Below are 21,441 nucleotides of genomic sequence, written 5' to 3'. Positions count from 1 at the left end.
GATAGTCTCAGTCAGAGTATTTAGTAGCCTGATTTGATTGGATAGGAGCATCAACCCCCACTAAATAGTTATTTTATATAGTTGCTTTTAAACATGTTTGTGTGCATGATGTTTACCCCACATGTCACATGCTCCTTTGTAGATTTGGTTGTGCATCTTTAGAAGTTAAACCTATGTGTCTGCAAGATACAATAAAGCAACAGTGTGGCTGGTGTTTACAATACAGTAATCTGCTCGAGTGTCGCCATATTTAGTTCATGACGTCGCACCCGGGCCTCTGTTCTGCTAGCTTTAACTGCAACTCAATGTGTACAGAAAAGTACTAGCTTCAATATCATATTATGCTAAATTTTCTCCTGCATTGCCAAAGCCCACATGTGTTATAGAGCAGAGTCCTGGCTGGTGTCAGGTGTGTTGATGCACAGACCTTACAAGCTTACTCTCTTGTTTGTCCAGGCAAGGTTCCAAGAGAGCAGGTTCATCTGGCCCACATTGGGAGCTCTTTGGCTGTTGGTCCCTTTGTGTGCAGATTGGCTCGGACTACTTATTTTCCTTCCTTTTTAGTAAAAATTAGGAGGCACTGGAAAATATATATTATATAGGTGTGTTATTTAAACATATCATTGGATAGGAGACCTCAAAAAGTCCACATTATCAGGTGGTCTTTTAAGTTTGCGGACTCCTTTGATTCACTTTCATTTTTCTCATTGAGGGACCATGACAGAAAAAAAGAAATGATACATTTAAAATGCTATATATCAAAATGTGTTCAAGGTAACCTGAGCATAAACTCAGTCTTCTCTTGTAATGCAGCTCTTCTTGGGAGGAAAGACCAGTGTCCCTTTTTTCTTGTCTGCTTCCTTCTCTCCTTTTTTTCTCATTTATTACCATGCATGTATCATCTCATGTCAGCCTCAGCTCTCTGTGCACCTTTCTCTCTGCTTTTTGCTCCCGTTCTCCATTCTGTCACTTAGCTCTTTACCTTATGCAGTGTTTGTAGTTTCTATTAAAATTCCATTACTCAAATGAGTCTCAAACTAATGGCAGTTTGAAATAACATTTAGCTCTCGTCAATTATACTACATTTAATTCATCTAGTATGTTTTACTTCTAGAAGCTGCACTTTAGTTGACATCTTTGATGTGAAGAAAGTTTTGCTTTCAAAGAAATCATATCCATATGTATGTATTTTTACTTTTTTCTGAGTTCCAGCAGTTCATGAAATATGACTCCTCACTAAATCAGACCCCATTGTCCTGTATTTACTACTAACAATGAATTAAGACATGCTGTATGTATCTGCAGACCGGTGACTTCAAAATAAGAAACCTTCTAACCCAAAGGTAACTGGTAATGTCTTAAGAATTTCATCAAAAAATGTATACTTGTAATATAAGCTCACTGCGTGTCCTCTATTTGTTTGTTGTCAAAGACTGTGTTTATCATCGGATACCAGTACGGAGTAAGAACCCCAATAGTAAAGTATATTCCATCTAATTACCATTCTGAATCCCTCCAGAGCTACACTTGCAACAACAGCTTTGTATTTCATAGACATTTCATAATCACACCATGACACACTGCAGACCTACTAAGCATCCTGCGTAAGAAGTGCAAAAAAACTACGTATAACTAGGATATGATTTGTGTGTCATCAAGGCTGGATTACCAACAGGGCAAAACAGACTACTGCCCCAGGCCCTCAGACCCTATACAGACCCTTAAAGCCGCAGGTGTGTGTCAATAATTTGCACCTAATTTGATAAATTGAAAATTGTTACGTGAATTTGCAACACCAAGGTACAATATCTACTAAAGCGGGTCCGGCATTGTTAGCTAATCTTGCAGACCTGTGTTGCAGAGGGACCTGGTACCAAAATCTGGTTTTAAGACTTTCATTATATTACTTAATATTCAGGCTCATATGGTGAACATTTCTAAATTAAATTGTCCACGATAACTGACACACAGAAAAGCACAGATTGTATTTCACAGCGCATGAGTACTGGTTGGTCCCTGAGTCTCTGTGCAAATAATTACGCTACTGTGTGTATTGTATTTAACACTGGGAACTTGCTTGTGACAGGGTACATACACAATTCCTGGCAGGCAGGAGGGACCGTATGTGTGGCGGCATCATTAGGGAACAAACAACATCTTTTTTCCAGCAGGGCCTCCTTACAGGTCAATCCAGCCATGTGTGTCATAGCTGTGAATATTCACAGACATTTGAAGGAGTGTAACATTATGGACTATAGTCTAACTCCTCTTTACCCACAAGCTATCCATAAGGTATATTCAGTAAATATCAGGTCAATGTTTGTTAGACGGTGACGGACTTGTATGCTGACGACTTAACTGTGTACATGTAGAGATGGCTGAAGTCTCCACCACGTATAAATCTGAAGAGACAAATGCAAAAACACCTCTGACCCATCAAAGTGCAAGTCCATGTTAAACCTGAGTAAGAGGGTTCCTATAAATCTGGATCTGCAGCTCAATGGTCACCAGTTAGAGACTACTAGAGAAATTCAATTCAGTCAGGTAACTGGTAGCCTTGAGGAAAGTGTCTGCATTATTCTTCAAGAGCAGAATCACAATCTAAAAGCACAGGACTGCAGTGTCATGGAGTGAGGTTCACTCAGATTGTTGCCATTACAAGATGACTCACCTTGTGTATCATCACTGCCCCATTGACCTCCGAGTTATGTCCCTCTATATGAGCCCACAAGTCCATAACCACATTTATCTTCTTTTTTTCTCATGATGTGACCCTGTCCTAAATGCATAAAAAAAAGAGACATTTGATTGATTATGTGCAAGGTGGGCTACAGATGACAAGCAAACTGCTCTTCCAGGTCAATGAGCTTGTTTGTTAAATAGCATGCATGTCTCCAGACGTAGAATACATCTGGAACAAGGTGCAAAGCAAATCTTGTCCTGTGCGTCTGTTTATCTGTCAATGCAGGGTGGTGAGTTCTGATTGGCATTTAACCTTCTAACGCAAAACACAAAGTTGACTGATTGTTAAACTTTAGCGGCCTGAACAAGCCAGAAATAGTTGTAATGTTAGCCAGGGATGCTATTATTGCATTCATATAGGAAGCTTATATCACCAGCGTTGAGGGGTAAAACATTACTTTCTGAGTAAAAGTAGTATACTGTAACTATTGTGGTACAAAAACTAATTATTTCAGTTTCATTCAACCCTTCTGGATGTTAAACTGAAGCTAAATTACTCCAAATTAGATGTCAACCCAACCTAATGATTTATTTTCATCATAATTAATTTTCATTCTATCAGTGCACTAAACTACTGCAGCTTGGATGAGAAATTGCAGAAAAGTTGTCTTTCTCCAGTAGGGAGTATTCTCAGCTCTTTGATTTTATCGAGCGATGGAAGGAACATAAATCTCCTGCACACTTACTTAAAGCTGAGAAAATGTAATCGGCAGTTTTTGAGGTGTAATAAGTATAGGCAATATAGAGTGAGAATAATGCAAAGCAGCGTGGTCACATATGTAACATATATGTATAACCCTCAACTGTATTATAGTATACTTAATAGGATTACACCAGTATACTTGTATCACAGAGCTCTGTGCTATTAACCTTTCTCTCCAGGTTTCCTTTAATAAGGGCAGAGTGGGCGTCCCTCAGCAAAGACACGTAGTATTGCAGTGTTTTCAGCCATTGTGATTTTAATTATAGGAATTTGGCCGCGGTCGACATCATCAGATCCTCTCATTTGTAATGTGAGTGAGTTGGCTGGGGTTGACAAGCTGACGTCCAAGACTCAATCAGACTCTAACCTCTCTTGAGTGGACAGATTTTCTTTTGTCTCACCATCTCAGGCAAACACGAAACTGCAGGAACCGTGTTTCAAAGTGCATGAAACCGTAACATAAAAACAACAAAAAGAATTGTGCATATAGTTCTATCAGTACTATTTAGGTGTTCTGGGGTTTTGTGTTCCTGATTATATTGTCTTCAAATTCAAAGGGTTTCCCATGCACAAGAAGTTGTCTACAATTAAATGATTGCATGGAGGAGCCAGAACTTAGCCTGTATATAGACTGTCTTGTAAAGTTCAGTTCCAGTCAATCAACAGATCACTCAGGAACTGTTCCAGTCAGTGGGTTTGAACTAAAGATAAAATGACTGTTCTTGCTGTGCGCTCTATAACAGTCATACATCTAGTCTCTTCCAGCACTTCACATGGCGGGGGGTCAGTCAGTGCCACAGGGGGGCCGCGGCGTTGTGTGCCTGGGCGTGCCGTCTCAGGCGAGTGGCAGGCTTTCACCACGTGGACCACCTCTACTTTATTAGATTAGACTCTGGCCCTCCTCGGGTTTGTAATTGCATTTGCCTGATGCTGTGTATTTAAGAATAGAACGTCCTCGGCCCCTGTGGCCCTCCCTTACACGATTTCCCAGCTGCCTCCAGGGGGAGCCGACCAGCACCAGCCCCGGGATACGATGTTGTCTTAACAATCAGGAGGCAACTGGTGAGGGGAAAATGTAAAAGACCTGCTAGTCTTCCTTTATCTCTCTGTGACTTTGCACTTTCTTTCCTAGTGGATTTCTTCTTTATTATTATTCACTGTTTCTTAACGTCTGTGAGGCAATTCACTTTGGTTAATTTCTGTGCATCCCTTGTTTTAGTTCTGAGAGGGACAAAAACAAAAGCAGCAAATGTTTCATTGTGCTGGTCTCCCTGGGAGCGGGAAATGAAGGGCTGTCGAATGGGGACTCGTATTTCATCCTGTCCATAATTTATGGGGAGACTAGGTTTAGGAAGGGACATTGCGCTAACATGGGGGATGCTTGTCATAAGCATCTCCCATGAGTCATAAGCAACTGGAGGGCGTACAAATCGATGGTGACACATGTTTCTGTTAGCTACACAGTGCACTTGATGCCATTTTCCCATCCTAAGCCTTAGCAGATAAGCAGATAAGCTCCCATTAAGTGTCATTATGTGTTAGTGATTCTTTGTGGCAATGCTTAGCGGTTCGTTTGAGGCTATTCAGCTGCGCTTGTTAGGTGTCTAGATGATACCCCACTATTTGAGAAACTCTCGGGAGATGGTTATGGTTAGGCGTTGACCTCGATTAGTTGAGTCGAAAGATCGGGCAGACAGTCTTAAGAGAGTTTTTGTAATTCATAATTTGTAGGTTATCATGGAGACACAACCCTTGTTAAGGTTATACTAGCATGCTAACTGTTATCTTCAATGTGACTTAGCACATCTTGAAAAGCCACTACTATACAGGGTTGGAACGGGAACTTGACCTCCTCCAGCCGGCTCTGCTTTAGTGGGACAGCAGGCCTTATGGCGTGGGACAGTGGCTCTCTTTTGAACTGGGAGTTGCACCAGCCGGAGGTAGTATATCATAAAGTACAAGCTGTCCGCTAATCACAAATTACAGCCAGCCTCTCCCCTAGCTCTGATCCAGCTCTCTCCACAAGGAAGCCAGGGCCAAGGAGAAGAATACTAGCTCCTGCCAAGTCCCCACCACTCCCCACTACAAGGTACTTATAAATCGGCATCCTCACAGATAGGTCAAGGTTTTGATTTGGTCGTGACCTTAGTTCATAAATCTGAATGATGTAGGGGCCTTGGTTAAAAGGCTGCTGGATCACTCCTCCCTCGCTTTCAGTCTCTTTCTCTCCCTCTCTGACTCTCTCTCCTCTTCCATCTCTCCCAACATCACGTCCCTTTTTCAGTCCCTGCTGCAGTCTCCAATCCCCGGAGCCTCTATAACAGGCAGAGAGAGAGAGAAAGATGGTGAGGGGGTGAAACAGGCAATCAATAAATCAATATGTTTTGCGCTACTAAGCTAGGGTAAGCTCACTCTCTCAAAGCTGCGCGTGCATGAACAGGCACACACATACACACTCACTTACAATCCCAGCACATTTCTTTCAACACACACACAAACACAAACAAACGAACAAATGAAGGCCCAGGACAGAATGTCCCTTGCCAAAAGACATTTTGTTGTTTTAGGGACTTTCTTTTTTCTCATTCTATTTCCTGTTTTGGATCATTAAGCCATTGATTTTTGTTTCAACGGGTAAATGGTGGTGGGGACCCCCTGGGAGCCGGCTGAAAACCTGAACAGAGTGGCCCCAGCAGGAGTTTCTCTAGTTGTGACAGGCTGCTCCCAGGGGCCAGCGGGCCCTCTTAACTCTATAGGGGAGAAACTATCGCGTGAAATCAGTCATTCGGCTTCAGCATTCCTAGGCACTGCTCCATCAGAGTATTCATTTGGATATCTATAGATTTCTTCTTGCTAAAAGTTTCTCTGTAACCACTGCAAGTACAAACGTGCACATTTAGTTATGGATTCTGGTCGTCACTGAAATTCTTGTAAGTGTACAAATGGTCAGCTCTCTTCATGGATTTTAAAGGATGTAAAAAGTTGCCTGCTTTTGCTTTCCTATTACTATGTCCAATATTTTTAGGCCCACGGAGGCAGTGAGGTTAGAGGAGGGAGCTGGAGAGATACAGTGAGATACAGTAGCAGACCAAGAATCAGTTGGCCAACGGCCAGCAAGATATTACAGTCAGATATATAGTAACACAGATGGATGCACTCAGCCTAAAGAGGCTGACATATTGGCCAGCGCTGTCATAAGAATGACATAATACCTATCCTGACAGGTAATGAAAATAAAGGCCGCTCCACCGCAGAGTTGCATAAGCACTTTAACTTTAGCTCATACAATGTAAAACATTTCCCCTGACATATGGGATATCCCGAGGGAAGTTTTCAGAGTGGTTGGATGTTAAAGGTGGAAGGTCTGACAATTGGAAGTGGTCCCCTAACATGCTGGAGATGTAACTCTTGATTTCAGCACTCACAACCATAGCACCCAATGGTTTCTACAATGTGTGTCTCCTTGATATAGTGATACTATTCATTTAAATACATCTCAGTCTGGCCTCTGGCTCAAATGCAGGCATACGGTTCCAGCATGACAGCTTTCTTTCTCGAAAGTGCAAACCCATTCAAACACGTGGAAAGTTGTAATTATGCATTTACTTTTTATAATGTCTCATGTAACAAGCAATTACTGATAATATCGGTGGTGTGAGCAGCAGACAGTTTAGATCTGTTCAAACGCAAAGGGAGGCACAAATACAAAAAATCTAAACATCTCACTTCCTTCTGCATTTCTATATACTGTATGTAGATGTATTCGAATTCAAAGCAATATTGAATTTACACTGTTGCATCATAATGGTTAAATGGATCCCCGAGGTGGTTGGATCACCTACTCTGGTGTATCTTGGGTGCATTTACACATGCACTTTCATGTGGTTAAGCTCAGTTTGGAGAAAATCCAAGTTGATTTGAGTCATTTAGTACCAGATGTAAAGGGGGTCTGTTCACAAGATGAGATGAATATGAAAAACTGCTGTGTTTTGGCACCATTCCTGCTGAATACATCAAAGCATATACTTAAATTAATACCAAGGGCGCATGGCATGTGAGCAGAAGCTCCTCTGCTTAAAAACAAAAACACTCTGCCATGCAGTGCGGAATAGTTAAATTAACTCAGTGATGAGGAACCATGTCGAATACGGACATTTTAAAGTAAGACTGTGTCATTTTGAGAGACAAATTTAAAAAATCTTCCTTTTACAAATTAACAGTAATGAAATACATCCTGCTCTCTTCAGTACACTGCAAAGTGTTGCTGCTACAGCCCTCCTTGGTCTCGCATGACCAGTGGATACTGTTAAAAAAATGTTACTTAGTCTTGCTTTGAAGCTTCCTTCTCAAATGTGTACCTATGCTGCATTCAAAGACCACCACCTTTACTGCATAAGTAAGACAATAAACACGACCAAATCAAACCAGACACAACAAAACACAACAAACACAACAAATATAAAATCTTAACAATGTTCTCCTGCCATTTTCTTCCCCCACTTCTTCATTCAGATCTTCTCCCCTCCTCTTCTTGTCCCAGTCTCCCTCTGTTCAAACGGAAAGGCAGCAGAGATACTTTATAGGTTCAATTTGAAGGAACTTTTCCTCCATTAATAATGAAATCGTATTCCCCTCTCCTCCCCTCTTTCTCACCTCCCCCAGGAACGAACCTGGTGCTGCTCGGTTGCTGCTACTTAAAACTCTCTCTCTCTCTCTCTATCTCTCACACACTTAGTTTCTCAACTCTCTTCCTCTTATCCTCAGCCAAACCCTCAGTTTTGTACGAGGTAAGAAACAGAGGGGGCTGACAAATGAAACCGATGTATATGAAGAAAGAAAAACAGTAAAAGACAAAGAGAGATATTGAAACCGCAAGAGAAAATAAAGCGAAGGGATGTTTCCTATTGTAACCAATTTATTTTTCAGTGCTACACATTCATTTTCATGGTCACCAATTCAAGCCTTCTTCCTTTTTAGTCTTCTCTTGGCTCTTGTATGTGGAAAAGCTGATTGAACAAGCTTTTGGCATTATTACAGGACACTGAACAGCAGAAGCCCTCAGGGTGAATCTCAGAATGAATGAGAGCAATAAAAGACAAAGACTAGAGATAGATTGACATTTTGGCCGTGGCGTTCTGGAACGCTTGACAAAGACAAAAGATTCTTCCTTTCTGCCCTGAGTGTGTTTTCTTGTTTGACATTGCGTTGTGCGCATTCTTCCTGCGTGTGTGAGCGTATGCAGGCCGCTACAGTACATGCAAACATCAGCGCTCGCATGTGCAAATGTGTATACTGCGTGTGTATACTCGATCACGTGCATGTGCATATTTTTGACTCTTAAGTGTGTGGGAGTGAGAGAACATTCACATCGCCCACCTGGGCTCTAGCTGGGAGCCAGAGCTGACTTACTGAAAAACTCCCTGTTGTTTCTTTGGAGGAGCCTAACAGGCAGATTTGACTGTATCACTTCCTTCTTACTCCTCCTCCTCCACTCTTACTCCTCTCTCCTCCCTCGATCTGCTCTGTTTCCGACACTCATCGCATTCTCTCTTCCTGCCTTTTCTATATTTTATCAGCCAGGGAGTGTGGAATTAGTGATTATGTGATGGAAATATGCAGGCAAGAGAAGGGGAGTGTGTGTGTGTGTGTGTGTGTGTGTGTGTGTGTGTGTGTGTGTGTGTGTGTGTGTGTGTGTGTGTGTGTGTGTGTGTGTGTGTGTGTGTGTGTGTGTGTGTGTGTGTGTGTGTGTGTGTGTGGAGGGGAGAAGAGTTATCTATCAGTCTAGATCTTCTACCCTCCTGTCATTTCAGTGCAGAGCAGAGTTTGGAGAGAGCAGAGTATTGAGGTTATGTATTGCATAGAAACCCTCGTAGGGTTTTAGTTGGACAGTACAGACTTGTGATGCTTCCCTCTCCCTCACTCTTTGTTTCTATTTGCACCGCTCTCATCTTTTTCACTCTCCCTTTCCGTCCCTCTCGTCTTTTTCCCTCCACTCAGACAACGTCCACGCTGAGGCCATGTTCAGAGCGACATTAGCCCTGCATGACAAAATGTCCAGTCTTATCATTCACTTCAGAATTTACTTAAAAGAGTAAAGTGCGGTGCCAGTGCATGAAAACACAGAGTCGTCCGGAATAGTAGTTCAACCATAGGTTCAACTTTTACAACAACGCAATGCAGCATCATCGGCATCACACTGTGTCAGCCAACTGAATATGTGAAAGCGTGCATATCCTGGTAGATTACTTTGTAACATGCATGAGGACATTCTACTGTTCCTACTGTGAACATCGAGAATAAATCAAATCAAATAATTGTCGATGTCATAACTTTCCAGAGTTGTGAAAAGCTTCCTCGTAACATTTGATCTGTGATTTGAATAAGCCTAAAACCAGATTTCTTGCATTGTATTTTGTCATCCCGTACCTGAAGTCGCACGTCCAAAACAAACTAACCGCTAATTGCAGTTCTGTTTTAACTTTGAATGTGCTACATTTTTCTTTTTTTATGTTGTGCATCCAGACTAACGTTTTCAGGTAGTAAAGGTTTTCTCCAACACTGAATCACCTAATAGGAAAACTATTTTCTTCCGTCTATTTCGGTCAGCAATTAAAAAACACTGTCCAACATCTGGTAAGGAGGGGGACAGAGAAGGTCAGAGCTGGTTGCCTGTCAACCTCGCGGTGACTTCACAATGCCCCCGTATGATGTTGCAAAATGTCGAACTATTCCTTTAAATCTCTGTTCGGCCCAATCCTGCTTTCCATAATCACCTCTTCTTTATTTTAACAATGCCAAAGTAACGGTTGAGTAATCCTCCTTCACATATTTTTCTGTGTCTGTTGTCAGACAGCTGAACGAGCATAAAATAGTGATTTACAAATTACAAATTCTACTTGTTAACCAGGCAAACAGTATTCCCTATTCTGATATGGTCACTTAAATAAAATCACTATTTTATGTTTGACAGAAGAGCTTCATGGGACAAAAGCATGTTTTCTTAACTTTACTCGATCATATAAATTATGCAGCCGACTAAGTATTAGTAGGCATATTTTCAATCTGTGACTTTTCACTGACTCGGTTTTTCTCTTTTCTTTCTATATACATTTTGATTTTTGTGTTTCATCACTGTGCCTCTCCCTGCCTTTTTCCAATACATTGTGAGTGACAGCTCATTACAACACCATCTCCTCACCCCTTAACCTTATGAGACAGAAACAAGAGTGTGTGTGTGTGTCTGTGTGTGTAGGTGCGTGCGCGCAAGAAAGCGTGTGGGCGGGCATGTGCACATTTCTGTGCGTATTTGAACACAAGAGTGGTTGCATTTCCTCACTTAGCGCATTCATGGTGTGTTTGCCTGTGCTGCTATTTGTGTCTATATTAACATTTGCATATGCTGTAAGGTATCTTTCATATGCACAGGCCTTTCAAGTCAGCTCTCACTCTCTTCTTCTCATACTCACACATTTACACACACACACACACACACACACAGTCCAGCGATATGCAGCTCATGAATACTCCCAATTATGGGAAACCAACTCATCATCTCTATACCTCAGTGATGGCTGGAGAAGAGGACAAAAGTTGTGCTGGGATGGAAGTGAAAGCCGGCTGCCCCGTTTAGAATAGGACAGCTTTTGAACTTGTATTTTTTTATCCTCCTCCTTTTTTATTTTATTTTATTCATTAGATAAGTGAAAAGCAAAAACCCAGTGATGGCACGCCAGTACCAGCTGTGATTTATGTTCACCTCTGGAAAGAGAAAAGTAGAATTTATGGCTTTCTCGTCTGGCCTAATCTTCACTATATGCTGCAAAGCCCAGGCAATGCAGTAAGCTTAGAAGGGGGAGGGAGAGAGAGGCTGAAAATTGTCCTCTACACTTTCTCTAGTTAGCTTTCTCTTTCTCCTTTATCTTACTCTCACTTGCTAACCAACTCTATCACATTTTGTCCTTGTCATGTTATTTTTTTTCCTCCTCCTCGCAAGCTTACGCGCAGACAGGAGCAGCCGTACATACGCACACAGCGGTGCTTTGAACGCTTCTAATCACACGCATGCAGGTGCACTACGCACACAAACTGAGAGAGCTGCTCGGCCCCTCAGCGACACCTTCACTTCTCTCGCACCAATTTTCTCACACTTGTTCATTCTCCTCTTTCTTTCTCTCGCTGCCTCGCTCCGCACCTCCGCCCTCAACCGCCTCCACGTATAGATCCTTTCTTTTTATAGTCAAAGCTATAGTCCCCATGGCAACACCAGAGCTGTTGATTGCCAAGGTGCTGTATGTCTAATTATGTAACTATCGCAAAGGGGTTGTGTTGTTTGTGAGCATGTGTGTGTATTTGTTTCTCACCCCGGCGCTGTTCTCTATTAGCAATGCCTCTTGTTGTGATGGATCAAGCTGTGGTGATAATCGATCTGTGTTCAAGGCTCACAACAGATTGTGTGAGATGTGTCACAAACATACAGAAAATGTAACATTTGACACGTTTGTATACATGTATACGTCTGTGTGTGTGCATCTCATTTGCACATGAGTGTGTGAGGGGATGTACAAGTGTGTGTCACAGGGAGGTGTGAAGCTATAATAGGTTTTGACAGGGTAAAATCATTTGGGGGTGCAGATGATGTGCTTTTTCTATCCAGTTACGGTGTGACAACAGAATTCTCAACCGTCGATTCCTATTAAAGTGTTCGCAGGAAGCGTAAATCCTGTCTGCTCTCATTCCACATCGATTCTTATCCAGGTAGAGCACTGAAGGGGAATCTGGGGAAAATACAGTTTTTGGCACTTACTCACTGTGGAAAAAATTGTTTTCGCACTCATTTACTCTATTGCTCAACAAATTCGTACAGAAGAAGAGGAGGATGAAGAGCGAGGGGGGGGGGGGATAATAAGATCTGGAACAGGAATAGAAAGGAAAACAGAAAGAGGACTACATTTGCATTTTAACCTCTCATTCAAAACGGCTCGAAAGCCGTCCCACTACTGCCAGTGTTCAGGCTGCCTGCCAGTGAAAGAAGGAGAAAACAGGAGGAGATAAAGAAGAGGTGGGCTGGTGTGAAATGGATCAAACAATGGATGTGAGAAAAGCATTGCTGTTCTCCCAACCAACTGCAGGCAAAAGAGAAAAGGAGTGGAGGAGGAGTGGGGGGGGGGTGATAACTTGCACTTTTTAGCATGTCTGTGTTTTGTAACTAGCTTTCTAACAACACGTCCTCAGAAAGTTGGAGAAAGTATTTTCAGAGCTAGTTAGCGTGCCAAAGAAAAGTAATCAGGAAGCAAAGGAGAATATATTGAGATTATTTTGTTGCATACGCTGCTCCAAAGGTTACCAATAATCTTCCTCGCTCTCGGATCAATCAGATTGTGTGTGTGTGTGTGTGTGTGTGTGTGTGTGTGTGTGTGTGTGTGTGTGTGTGTGTGTGTGTGTGTGTGTGTGTGTGCGTGCCTATCTATCCTCCTCTGTTTTCATGTTCTGTGTAAAAGCCATGTTGATGAAGGAATCCGCGATGATCAGAGGGTTGGACACGGAGGTTTGCCTCCTTTAGTGATCTCTGTGTGTTTCCCTTTCATCCGCCTTTGTGGAGACGTTGTGATCTCGGTAGACATTACTGGGACCGCAGCGCTACGAAGCGAGCAGCAGCATATAGAAACGGGCCGAGAAAGACGGTGATTGTATTGTTCATTCATTGCTCTAACAGGGATGTCAGAGTTATAAAATTTCTTTAGGATGATATTTTGGGGGGTGTGAGGTCATGTAACATGCAACTTCTGCCATTCAAATAGATCAGTCCCTTTTATAAGTGTCTTTAAACCTCCGCCATCAAACCCATTTCAGCAGTAAAATTCGAGTGTATTAAGTCCTTTTGCATGCATGTTATTGTTCATGTTACTGTAAGTTTTGGTGCAGCGCTTCATCATTTTGGAACATTTTGAACATAAGGAAATACATAAATGAGAGCCAGTGTCTCATTTGATGCACACTGCAGCCACGTTGTTCTACTAGCCACCTCAATGCTGCGATGTAACAGCCAAAGAAAGCACAGACTGTGCCAATTTATAATTCATTTGGACGCTTTTTTTCCCCCTTATATTTATTTCGCCCCATCCACTCAGTTCTGAGTGCAGCATGCCGCTCAATCCCAGCCCAAACAACTGGGCCAAGCCATCCCGTTGTCAGAAAATACTCTCCTCATCCTTGATCTGACGTGATACAGATTGCCCACCTCTGTAAAGATGAGAAGGGATAAAGCAGAAGAGAACGCAACAAAGGGAAAGAGATTGGGATGTTTTGCTTTATAGTCCGCTTTACCCTCACACACAGACATTCTCTCCGCATGTTTCACAAAAGAGATACTTGGTGTTTGGCCATTTGTCAGGATAAGGAACTACAGGGTCAGGGAAGAGGCAAAATACTGACTCAGACCTGTAGACATTAGTGGAGAATAAACCTTATGGGAATCCAAGTGGCATTTAACCATTCATCAACTTCCAAGCTCGTATCAACACTGCTATAGACTGGCCCAAAAATTCTTGTCAAAGAGAATGCTATTTTTTCGTACTACATTTTGAAGCTACTACTTAATTAATAGTTAAGTCAAATTTGAATGCATGAGTATTTCTGCGCTCAAGTATTGCTACCTTTACTTAGGTAAAAGATCTGTGTTCTTCTTCCTCCACTGGTTACAGAAATATATTTTTAACTGCACCTCATCTCCTATTCAGCGTCACCGAATAGGAGATGAGCTTGCATGTTGTTAGCATTGGGGTACATTTAGTAAATTCCCAACCACAATATTATATACAACAACCGCTTCTCTAGCTGTGTCTGCTGAGTGACTTGTAGGCTGGAGGAAAAAAACACTTGTTACCGAGATTAGCCTTTGCACTTGCGAAGAGGATCACAGAGTATGAGCTGAGGCAATGCCATTTGACTGACTGACCTGAATTCTGCTCCCGATGAACGCAATCGTGCGCCATGGGAAAAATAACTTCCCTGCTCACACAAGCTGATTCCAGTTCCATTAGTCACATTACGGCACTGCTCTGTGCGCTCTGCAGTGGTAATGGCGGTGGAAGGGTGTGAGCTGCGCTATTGCTACAGATGTTGTAAAATACTTCTGTGCCTCCAGAGGTTGCAAAAGTCAATAAACTGAAAGTTTACATGTACTGTAGAGTAGGAGCCTTGATGGAAATGCAGGGAGTATTCCAGGGGAGTGTAATGCTTCTGTGAATTATTGTAAAATCAATACTTTTAAAAATAGGTTGTCCTCTTTGAGATCACTGGTGAAATCTATAACATGCGTGCTAAATGTTTCTAGTTCTTCAGCTAATCTTGCCACTGAGGGTTTTTTTTTTTTCCCTTTCGTTCACAGGCCCAGTTTCCCAAAAGCATCTCAGGATTATAGCCATATTTGTTCATCTAATGTTTCCATTGGCACGTTTCCATCCCAAGATGGGTGTTGTGCATGCTGAGATACTTTGGAAAGCAGGTCGAGGTCGAGCGCCAGTGGTTCATTTGACAGTACGAATACCGGAGTTTGGTTACACTTGTACCCTGTACCCTGGCAATGCTCCCGCAGAGAATCTCAACACCTGGAGCTGGTCCCTGTCAGATGCTTTCATACACAGTACAATTAGGAACCAGTAAATATATGTATGAACAGAAAGCAAAAGAGAACCCAAACACCTTAATTCAATTGACGTTAAAGAAAAAAAGGGCCTTTAGCTGCAGAATGTAAAATAGAGCTTCACAACAGTAGAAGAGGTATATTATGAAGGCAGCCTCCCTGGCTCCCTGGTGGAGTTTCATGGAGTGCTTTCTCACTGTGATAATGAAATGACCTGGCCTGCACTGCTCCACTCTCTCTCTCTCTCAAAAACACATCTGCTAGACGAGGGCGAAAATGAGAAAATCCTACCTCCTCTCCAGAGTTTCGTAAAGCATACTTTCAATATTCTTTTTCACAGACGATGATGGGAGTGCAAGTGACTGCGCGCTCTTGTTTCCCTGCGAGTGCTGTGAATTACTGCGGCCGCGTGTGTTAGTTTGTCTGTGGTTTTGGTTGCTGGCACTGTCTTGAGCAACTTGTAAAAAAATGTAATTGAAGCACATCTGACATAACAAGGTACTACACAGAAATTCAGTGGATATAAATCCAATAGAGTTGTCATCGTAACAGTGTTTTTGTAACTTAATTTCTGTGGTTTGAACGCAGTGGAATCAATACAAGGACTTCAATTTTACCCCATTTCAAGGTAGAATCCAATACAGCAAACTGTAGTCCCACACTGTTTTCAGCTAATCTTGTGGGCTTCGCTAAACATTCAGGCCGTACTAGACTGATTCAGAAGAATGACTCACCAGTTTGGTACAGCACAGGCTGCATGCAGACCATGTATTCCCTCAGCTTCTAGTTAGCAGGGAATCTATGGCAGCACTGAGGCAGAGCGCTGTCATTGAGTTACATAATCAACAGAGGAGTGTAGCAAGGATATGCGTGTGTGTGTGTGGGTGTGTGTGCCCGTGCATTTGTGTAGCCACAATTCTTTTTGAGCTGTCGATCATTTGGTACACGAAGGCCACTCTTAAAGCGAGGCTGCTGAGGTGGACTTTCAGCAACAATGGAGCTTAAGCCCGCGCGTGTGAGCACGTGTGTAGTGTTTTTAATAGGCATATGCGTGGATGAATAGGCCGCCGCATTCACAAGGCTGGGGAGAAAAGGCGCGCTACATGCGAGGTATTAGGTGTGCATGCTGAGAGATGAGCCAATTTACAGAACATGTCGGCTCACAAGGATACATTTACATATGCATTGTGTGCGTGTGTGTGTGTGTGTGTGTGTGTGTGTGTGTGTGTGTGTGTGTGTGTGTGTGTGTGTGTGTGTGTGCGTGCGTGTGTGTGTGTGTGTCCTTATTTGTATCCTGTTGTATGTTTCCATGCATGCTTGGATGCATAGGCCTATAGACCTATTTGTTTGTGCATGAGCCAAGCGTGCATGTCTAGCCATGTAAGCCTACCCACTTGTGCCTGTGTGTGTGTTTGTATGTATGCATGTCTGCATCTCGGTGTCTTTTTGTGTGTCTTTTTTATCATGCTGGCATTAGGCTAGAGAGAGCTTCATGCATTGTCTGTGTATAGTATTGCTTCTGCTGCTCAATGATGCCATCTGGCTTTGGCTAACACCACCACATACATCCTGGGGGAGCTATCCGTGCTAGTCAGCGTCTGGCTTTAACAACTGTTTTGGGATCGGTTGTCCAGTGGGCTGGTGCTAACTCACACTATTATGAGCAGGATGATAAAACTGACCTTGAAGCAGTTTATGGGCCCGGGATAATGGAAACCACTGATAGAGAGCCCATGAATCTCCACTCAGCTTTCAATGACAAAAGAAAACAATGGTTTAACCACTTAACATCGTTTAGATACTGTATCAAAAAATGTATGAGGGGACGTTCTGCGGCTCAACTATAGCGATGACAAATGAAGAGACTGGCTGATAACAGTTAAGATTGAATATTAAAACAATCAAGAATGACAGTGAGGTAAAGTTTTAAACTGAAATAAATGTTATGATAAGGCAAAGTGCGAACATTATTAGGGGCGGAGTTGGGTCAAAATAGGGGCGAGTTTAGCAATTTCTATTTTGGGGGGGAAATCATGGGAGGGTCTTTTATGTTTATCTTATTCCATATTTATATCTCATTTCAGCCTTACTTTTAAGATTTGTTACATATTAAAGATATTGACTTCAATAAGATGACTATCATGTGTGCCATGGATTATAAAGGTGCGTTTTGTCACATGCAGAAGACATTATCATTAACATTAATTATCTTGATTTTAGAGGGGGAAATGGTGCTGATATTTTTCTTTTTCAAAGGAAAAGTCCAACAAAAATATTAATAACTTTTGGGACGGTTTTGCTTTTTTTTAATTAAATTTTTTTTAAGTAAAACATAAAGTAAACGCAAATAATTTTAGGTCCCTAAAACGCCAGTGCAGAGAGAATTTAGGACCAGGAAAATGAAACGCAACCTCAGAGGGTCAGTGCTGTCGTACCGCGCGGGTTAAGACTTGCATATAAAACCAGTGGAGGTGGAACACAATTAGGTCAGATTGAGGCCAGACCATGGGTCACGGTAAAAGCACTCATATGTATGCAAGCTTATAGGTCCCTTGGGAGCAGTGGGCTGACCTTGTCCCATACTCTGATCTATGTCCTCATCTCCCCCTATGTCCTCTTTTCCTCATTCCTCCCCCCTCTTCCTTTTCCATCACCACATTTCTCTCTTTTTGTGTGTGTGTTTTTACCATTTTCCATTAGTTTCTCTTCTTCCTGTTTGGTTTCACTCCTCCTAAAATATCCCTCTTTCCTATCCAGCACAGTTTTTTACTCGCATCCTTCTGTCTGTCTTTCACTTTTTTTTACTCATTTTAACACCTTTTTTTTTTTTTATCCTTCCCCAATTCCTTAAACCCCTCTTGTCCTTTTTCCATATCAACAGCCAGTCTGATAAATAATGCATCACAGCACATTAAAAACATTAGTAGGCTTCTCTTGGCTGTCAAAGAGAGAGAGGAGACGAGAGAGAGGAAGGAATGGGTAACTCCATTTTAAATAAGTGATATGGAGAATGATGTGATTTAATATTAGCAGCAGAGAAGCGCTAGGAAAGGGTGAAGGTCCGAGCATTAATTGTGTTTGCGTCGTGACATTGTGTCCCCCGTGCTCAAAGGTTTCGCCTTTGGTGAATCATCTGAAAGCCCCGAGATTCATTAAGATGATGACTGTATCAGCAAACTCTGAAGAAAAGATTTAATGACATTTAGCAAAACACTGATGCTGCATCACACAGAACCTTGACCTTTCCCTCCTCCCCTTTCATCCTCAGCTTTCTCCTCTCCTTTCCTTTTTCTCTCCTCTCCTCCCCTCCCCTCCCCTCCTTCCTCTCCTTCCATTCCTCCTGGCAGCGTGGCGATTGGCATTATTAAAAATTGATTGGCGGCGAGCGTTTAGCAGGGTGGTGAGGCGGAGAGGGAAGGTTTGACAGGCAGGAGTGAAATGAAAGGACGGCCTCGGTGGGCACACTGTGGAAAAGTCTCACTGGGGGACAGAAAGTGTTTGTGTGAAATGAGAGGATAGTGCAAGAACATTTTGTAGTGACGCATACTATGTTTATTCTGTGTATACTTGTTGAATTTTCTGTGTGTGTATGTAAACATCCACCCGATTATATCTGAATAGTCCACACACAGACCACTTCACGATAGCACACGAGCATCCAGAAGAACCCACAGAGAGGATACACAGTCACAGAAGCTCTGCTGACCCAGAGTTACCTCTCCACCATCCTCCCTCCATCCCTCTTTCTATCATTCCCTTCATCCCTCTGCTTATCCTCCTTTCCAACCCTTCTCTCTCCTTTCATCTCACATCAAATAATGTTTCCAACCCATTTTCCCAACCAACTATTCCCCCAATGGCTATAAGTGCTACAGCTTTGGAGATTTTCAATACACTTTACCCGCAATTTGGCTGAGTGATTCGAAAAAAACTTTTTTTTGGAGGGAGAGGGGTAGAAGCATGTGCTATAACATGATGCTTACTGGTTGTCTCTTGTCTTCTTCTTTTTTTTCTGTCTCTATTCTCTTTTGTCCTCTCTTTGCTTCTCTTTCTCTCTCGGTCACAGATGAACAGACCGATCCAGGTGAAGCCAGCAGACAGCGAGAGTCGAGGAGGTACTGTACGCCCTTCCTTTCTTCTTTTCCTCCCCCCCCCTTTCCTTGCTACTTTCCTTCCCTTTGTTCTAGCCCTACAAACATGCTGCCTGTGCGTATCAGCCTCACCATTATCTGTCCCATTAGACGATGCCCTGTACCTCGACGCAGGCTGACAGGCGCGGCCTAGCCGGACCCTCCAGTATTCAGAACGCATTATGTAAACAGTGTTCCTCCTGGCTGGCGCTGCCCCAAGCTCCTTTCTTGGAGTTTCATCATATGCACTGATGCATGGACATGCAACGCACACACAGAAACATGTGTGCCATGCCATGCTTGAGGGGAAAACAGGCCACTTCTTTTTGTCAAACACCTAACGCTGTCGTCAACAAAGCAAGTCCTATTTGACTTGTGTCACAAGTTCGTATCAGCCAAATGAACCGCAGATTCAATAGACAGATCTGTGTGAATGAAAGTGGATGTCTTGTCTGGTATTCTATGTGTGGCGTATTGTATTGACAGCTAAGACAGCATACAGCACATTTTCTATGTCTAGACATGAAGTGACCTGCTTCTGACATCAATCAATGGACTGTACAAGAGAAGATTGATGCAGTTTGACCATTTTCGGCTGGAGTGTCTCAAACTTTTGCAGTCGTTGATATAATTGGCACCAGAGCGATTCTTCAGTCATGGGAAAGAGGGAAAGAGTGGGGGGGGGGCAAAGGGGAAAATAGAGCACGCAAGGAGTTCAAGGTTGATGAGCAGAGAGAAACATAAGGACTGAGGAAGAGGTACGCCTGTAAAAGGGGGAAAAAAATACTTTAAGGAGAAGAAGAGAGCTAGTGCGACATCCTCTTCTATTTAGTTTGGTGGTGCTCTGAGTATGATTGATGGAGCGGGAGGGAACAGAGGCGAGCATGAAGCGTGAGGAAGCAAAGTGAGGGCAATGCAGGCCGTCCATACCTCTGTCTGTTATTTGAGTCTGTCTCTCCCTGTACGTCCTCAGCCCACTTCTATTCCCCACACTTCTATTTTTTTTTCAAGATGATTTCTATGTCTATTTCTTTATTCTTCTCTATCCCTTGGATGTTTCTGTCAGACATGAATCCAAGGCTCCATCACGCTGTCAGGGTGTTACATTTTAATTGCAGTGGAGGTAGAAGCACAACACCAATGTGAAAAATACGCCAATACAAGTAAAAGTCCTTTTATGATCACACTGATGCAAAAGTACAAAAGTACCAAAAGTGAAAGTAGTTGTTCTGCAGAAAAATGGCCCCTGTGACTGATACGCTGTATTGTCATATATTACAGTAGACTGTTAATAATGATGCATCCGTGTAAGTAACATATTACTGTTGTCGCTGGTGGAGTCTGGGCCCCCTCCCGTGGATCGCTAAATAAATGAGGGGGATTGTGAGAGGATTAATGGGGTTGCAAAGAAGAAAAACAAAAAGAACAAAAGTTATGCTACAAATATTATTCATATTTTGGATTTGTATATAATCTTTGTGAAATAATTATGCTTATTATTTAAATTGTTTATCTATTTTGTTTATTTTTGCAGGGACAGCACACAATTAACAGTAATTGACCATCGACTAAGCCCACAACCCCCACTGCTACTCCGTCAAGCTGTCAGAGAAACGTATGATAGCTTGACAGGTTTTTATGTAGAAACGTAACGTTTTAGGAACGCATATCTCCTTCCAACCTCTCCGAGTATCACTATTGTACAACGTTTCACCATGACTAGCTCCAAATCCACAAAACCAGTCTGCCACTAGGCAGGGAGACAAAATGCAACCACAGAACAACAAAAACATAAAAGAGCTCAAAACATAAAGCCCTTCAGTGTGAGATTAGAAATAGAATCAGTATGATAAATACAATAAACTGTTGTGCTGACTTTAACCAAAGCTTAAGGCTGACTCCCTAATGTGTGTGTACCATTTCCCCACTACTTTAACCGAGAAAGCAGATTGACCAACAGCTGTCTTTCTGAATTGAGGTGCTGAGTCACCCCCATTTAAAAGAAACCATCTGGGAAGTTCAGACGGAAAATCCTTCTTTGGTGAAACATCTCAAACACAAGGATCCCCAACTACACACTGTTTTCTATAAAGGGTCTCAAGTCAAAAAAACTGGCCTCCATTGGTTTAATCTCTATCAATCCATTGTATTTTAGAAGCATATCATACATGTTTTAATATAAAACCTTAATCTGAAAGTAACAAGTAACGGAAATCTGTCTAAAA

The 21,441-nt window shown here is 42.4% G+C and overlaps 1 protein-coding gene across 43 annotated transcripts in view; it reads left to right on the top strand.

Annotated features, from left to right (window-relative positions):
- Positions 1-21,441, top strand: part of celf4 (CUGBP, Elav-like family member 4) — a 71,909-nt gene that overhangs the window by 38,904 nt on the left and 11,564 nt on the right. For 31 of the 43 annotated variants that reach the window (XM_076096212.1, XM_076096195.1, XM_076096194.1 and 28 more), the window contains exon 3: positions 19,153-19,201. In XM_076096212.1, coding sequence (XP_075952327.1) covers positions 19,153-19,201 — 49 coding nt within the window. Of the gene's footprint in view, positions 1-19,152; positions 19,205-21,441 lie in introns of all 43 variants that reach the window. The other 12 variants (XM_076096183.1, XM_076096201.1, XM_076096182.1 and 9 more) reach the window with 1 other exon arrangement.

The sequence above is a fragment of the Anarhichas minor genome, unplaced genomic scaffold (genome assembly GCF_050575085.1).
Source record: "Anarhichas minor isolate MPS153535 unplaced genomic scaffold, ASM5057508v1 ptg000021l, whole genome shotgun sequence".
NCBI classification, from domain to species: Eukaryota; Metazoa; Chordata; class Actinopteri; order Perciformes; family Anarhichadidae; genus Anarhichas; species Anarhichas minor.
Note: the sequence above shows the minus strand (reverse complement) of the source record. Positions and strands in the feature narration are given on the sequence as shown.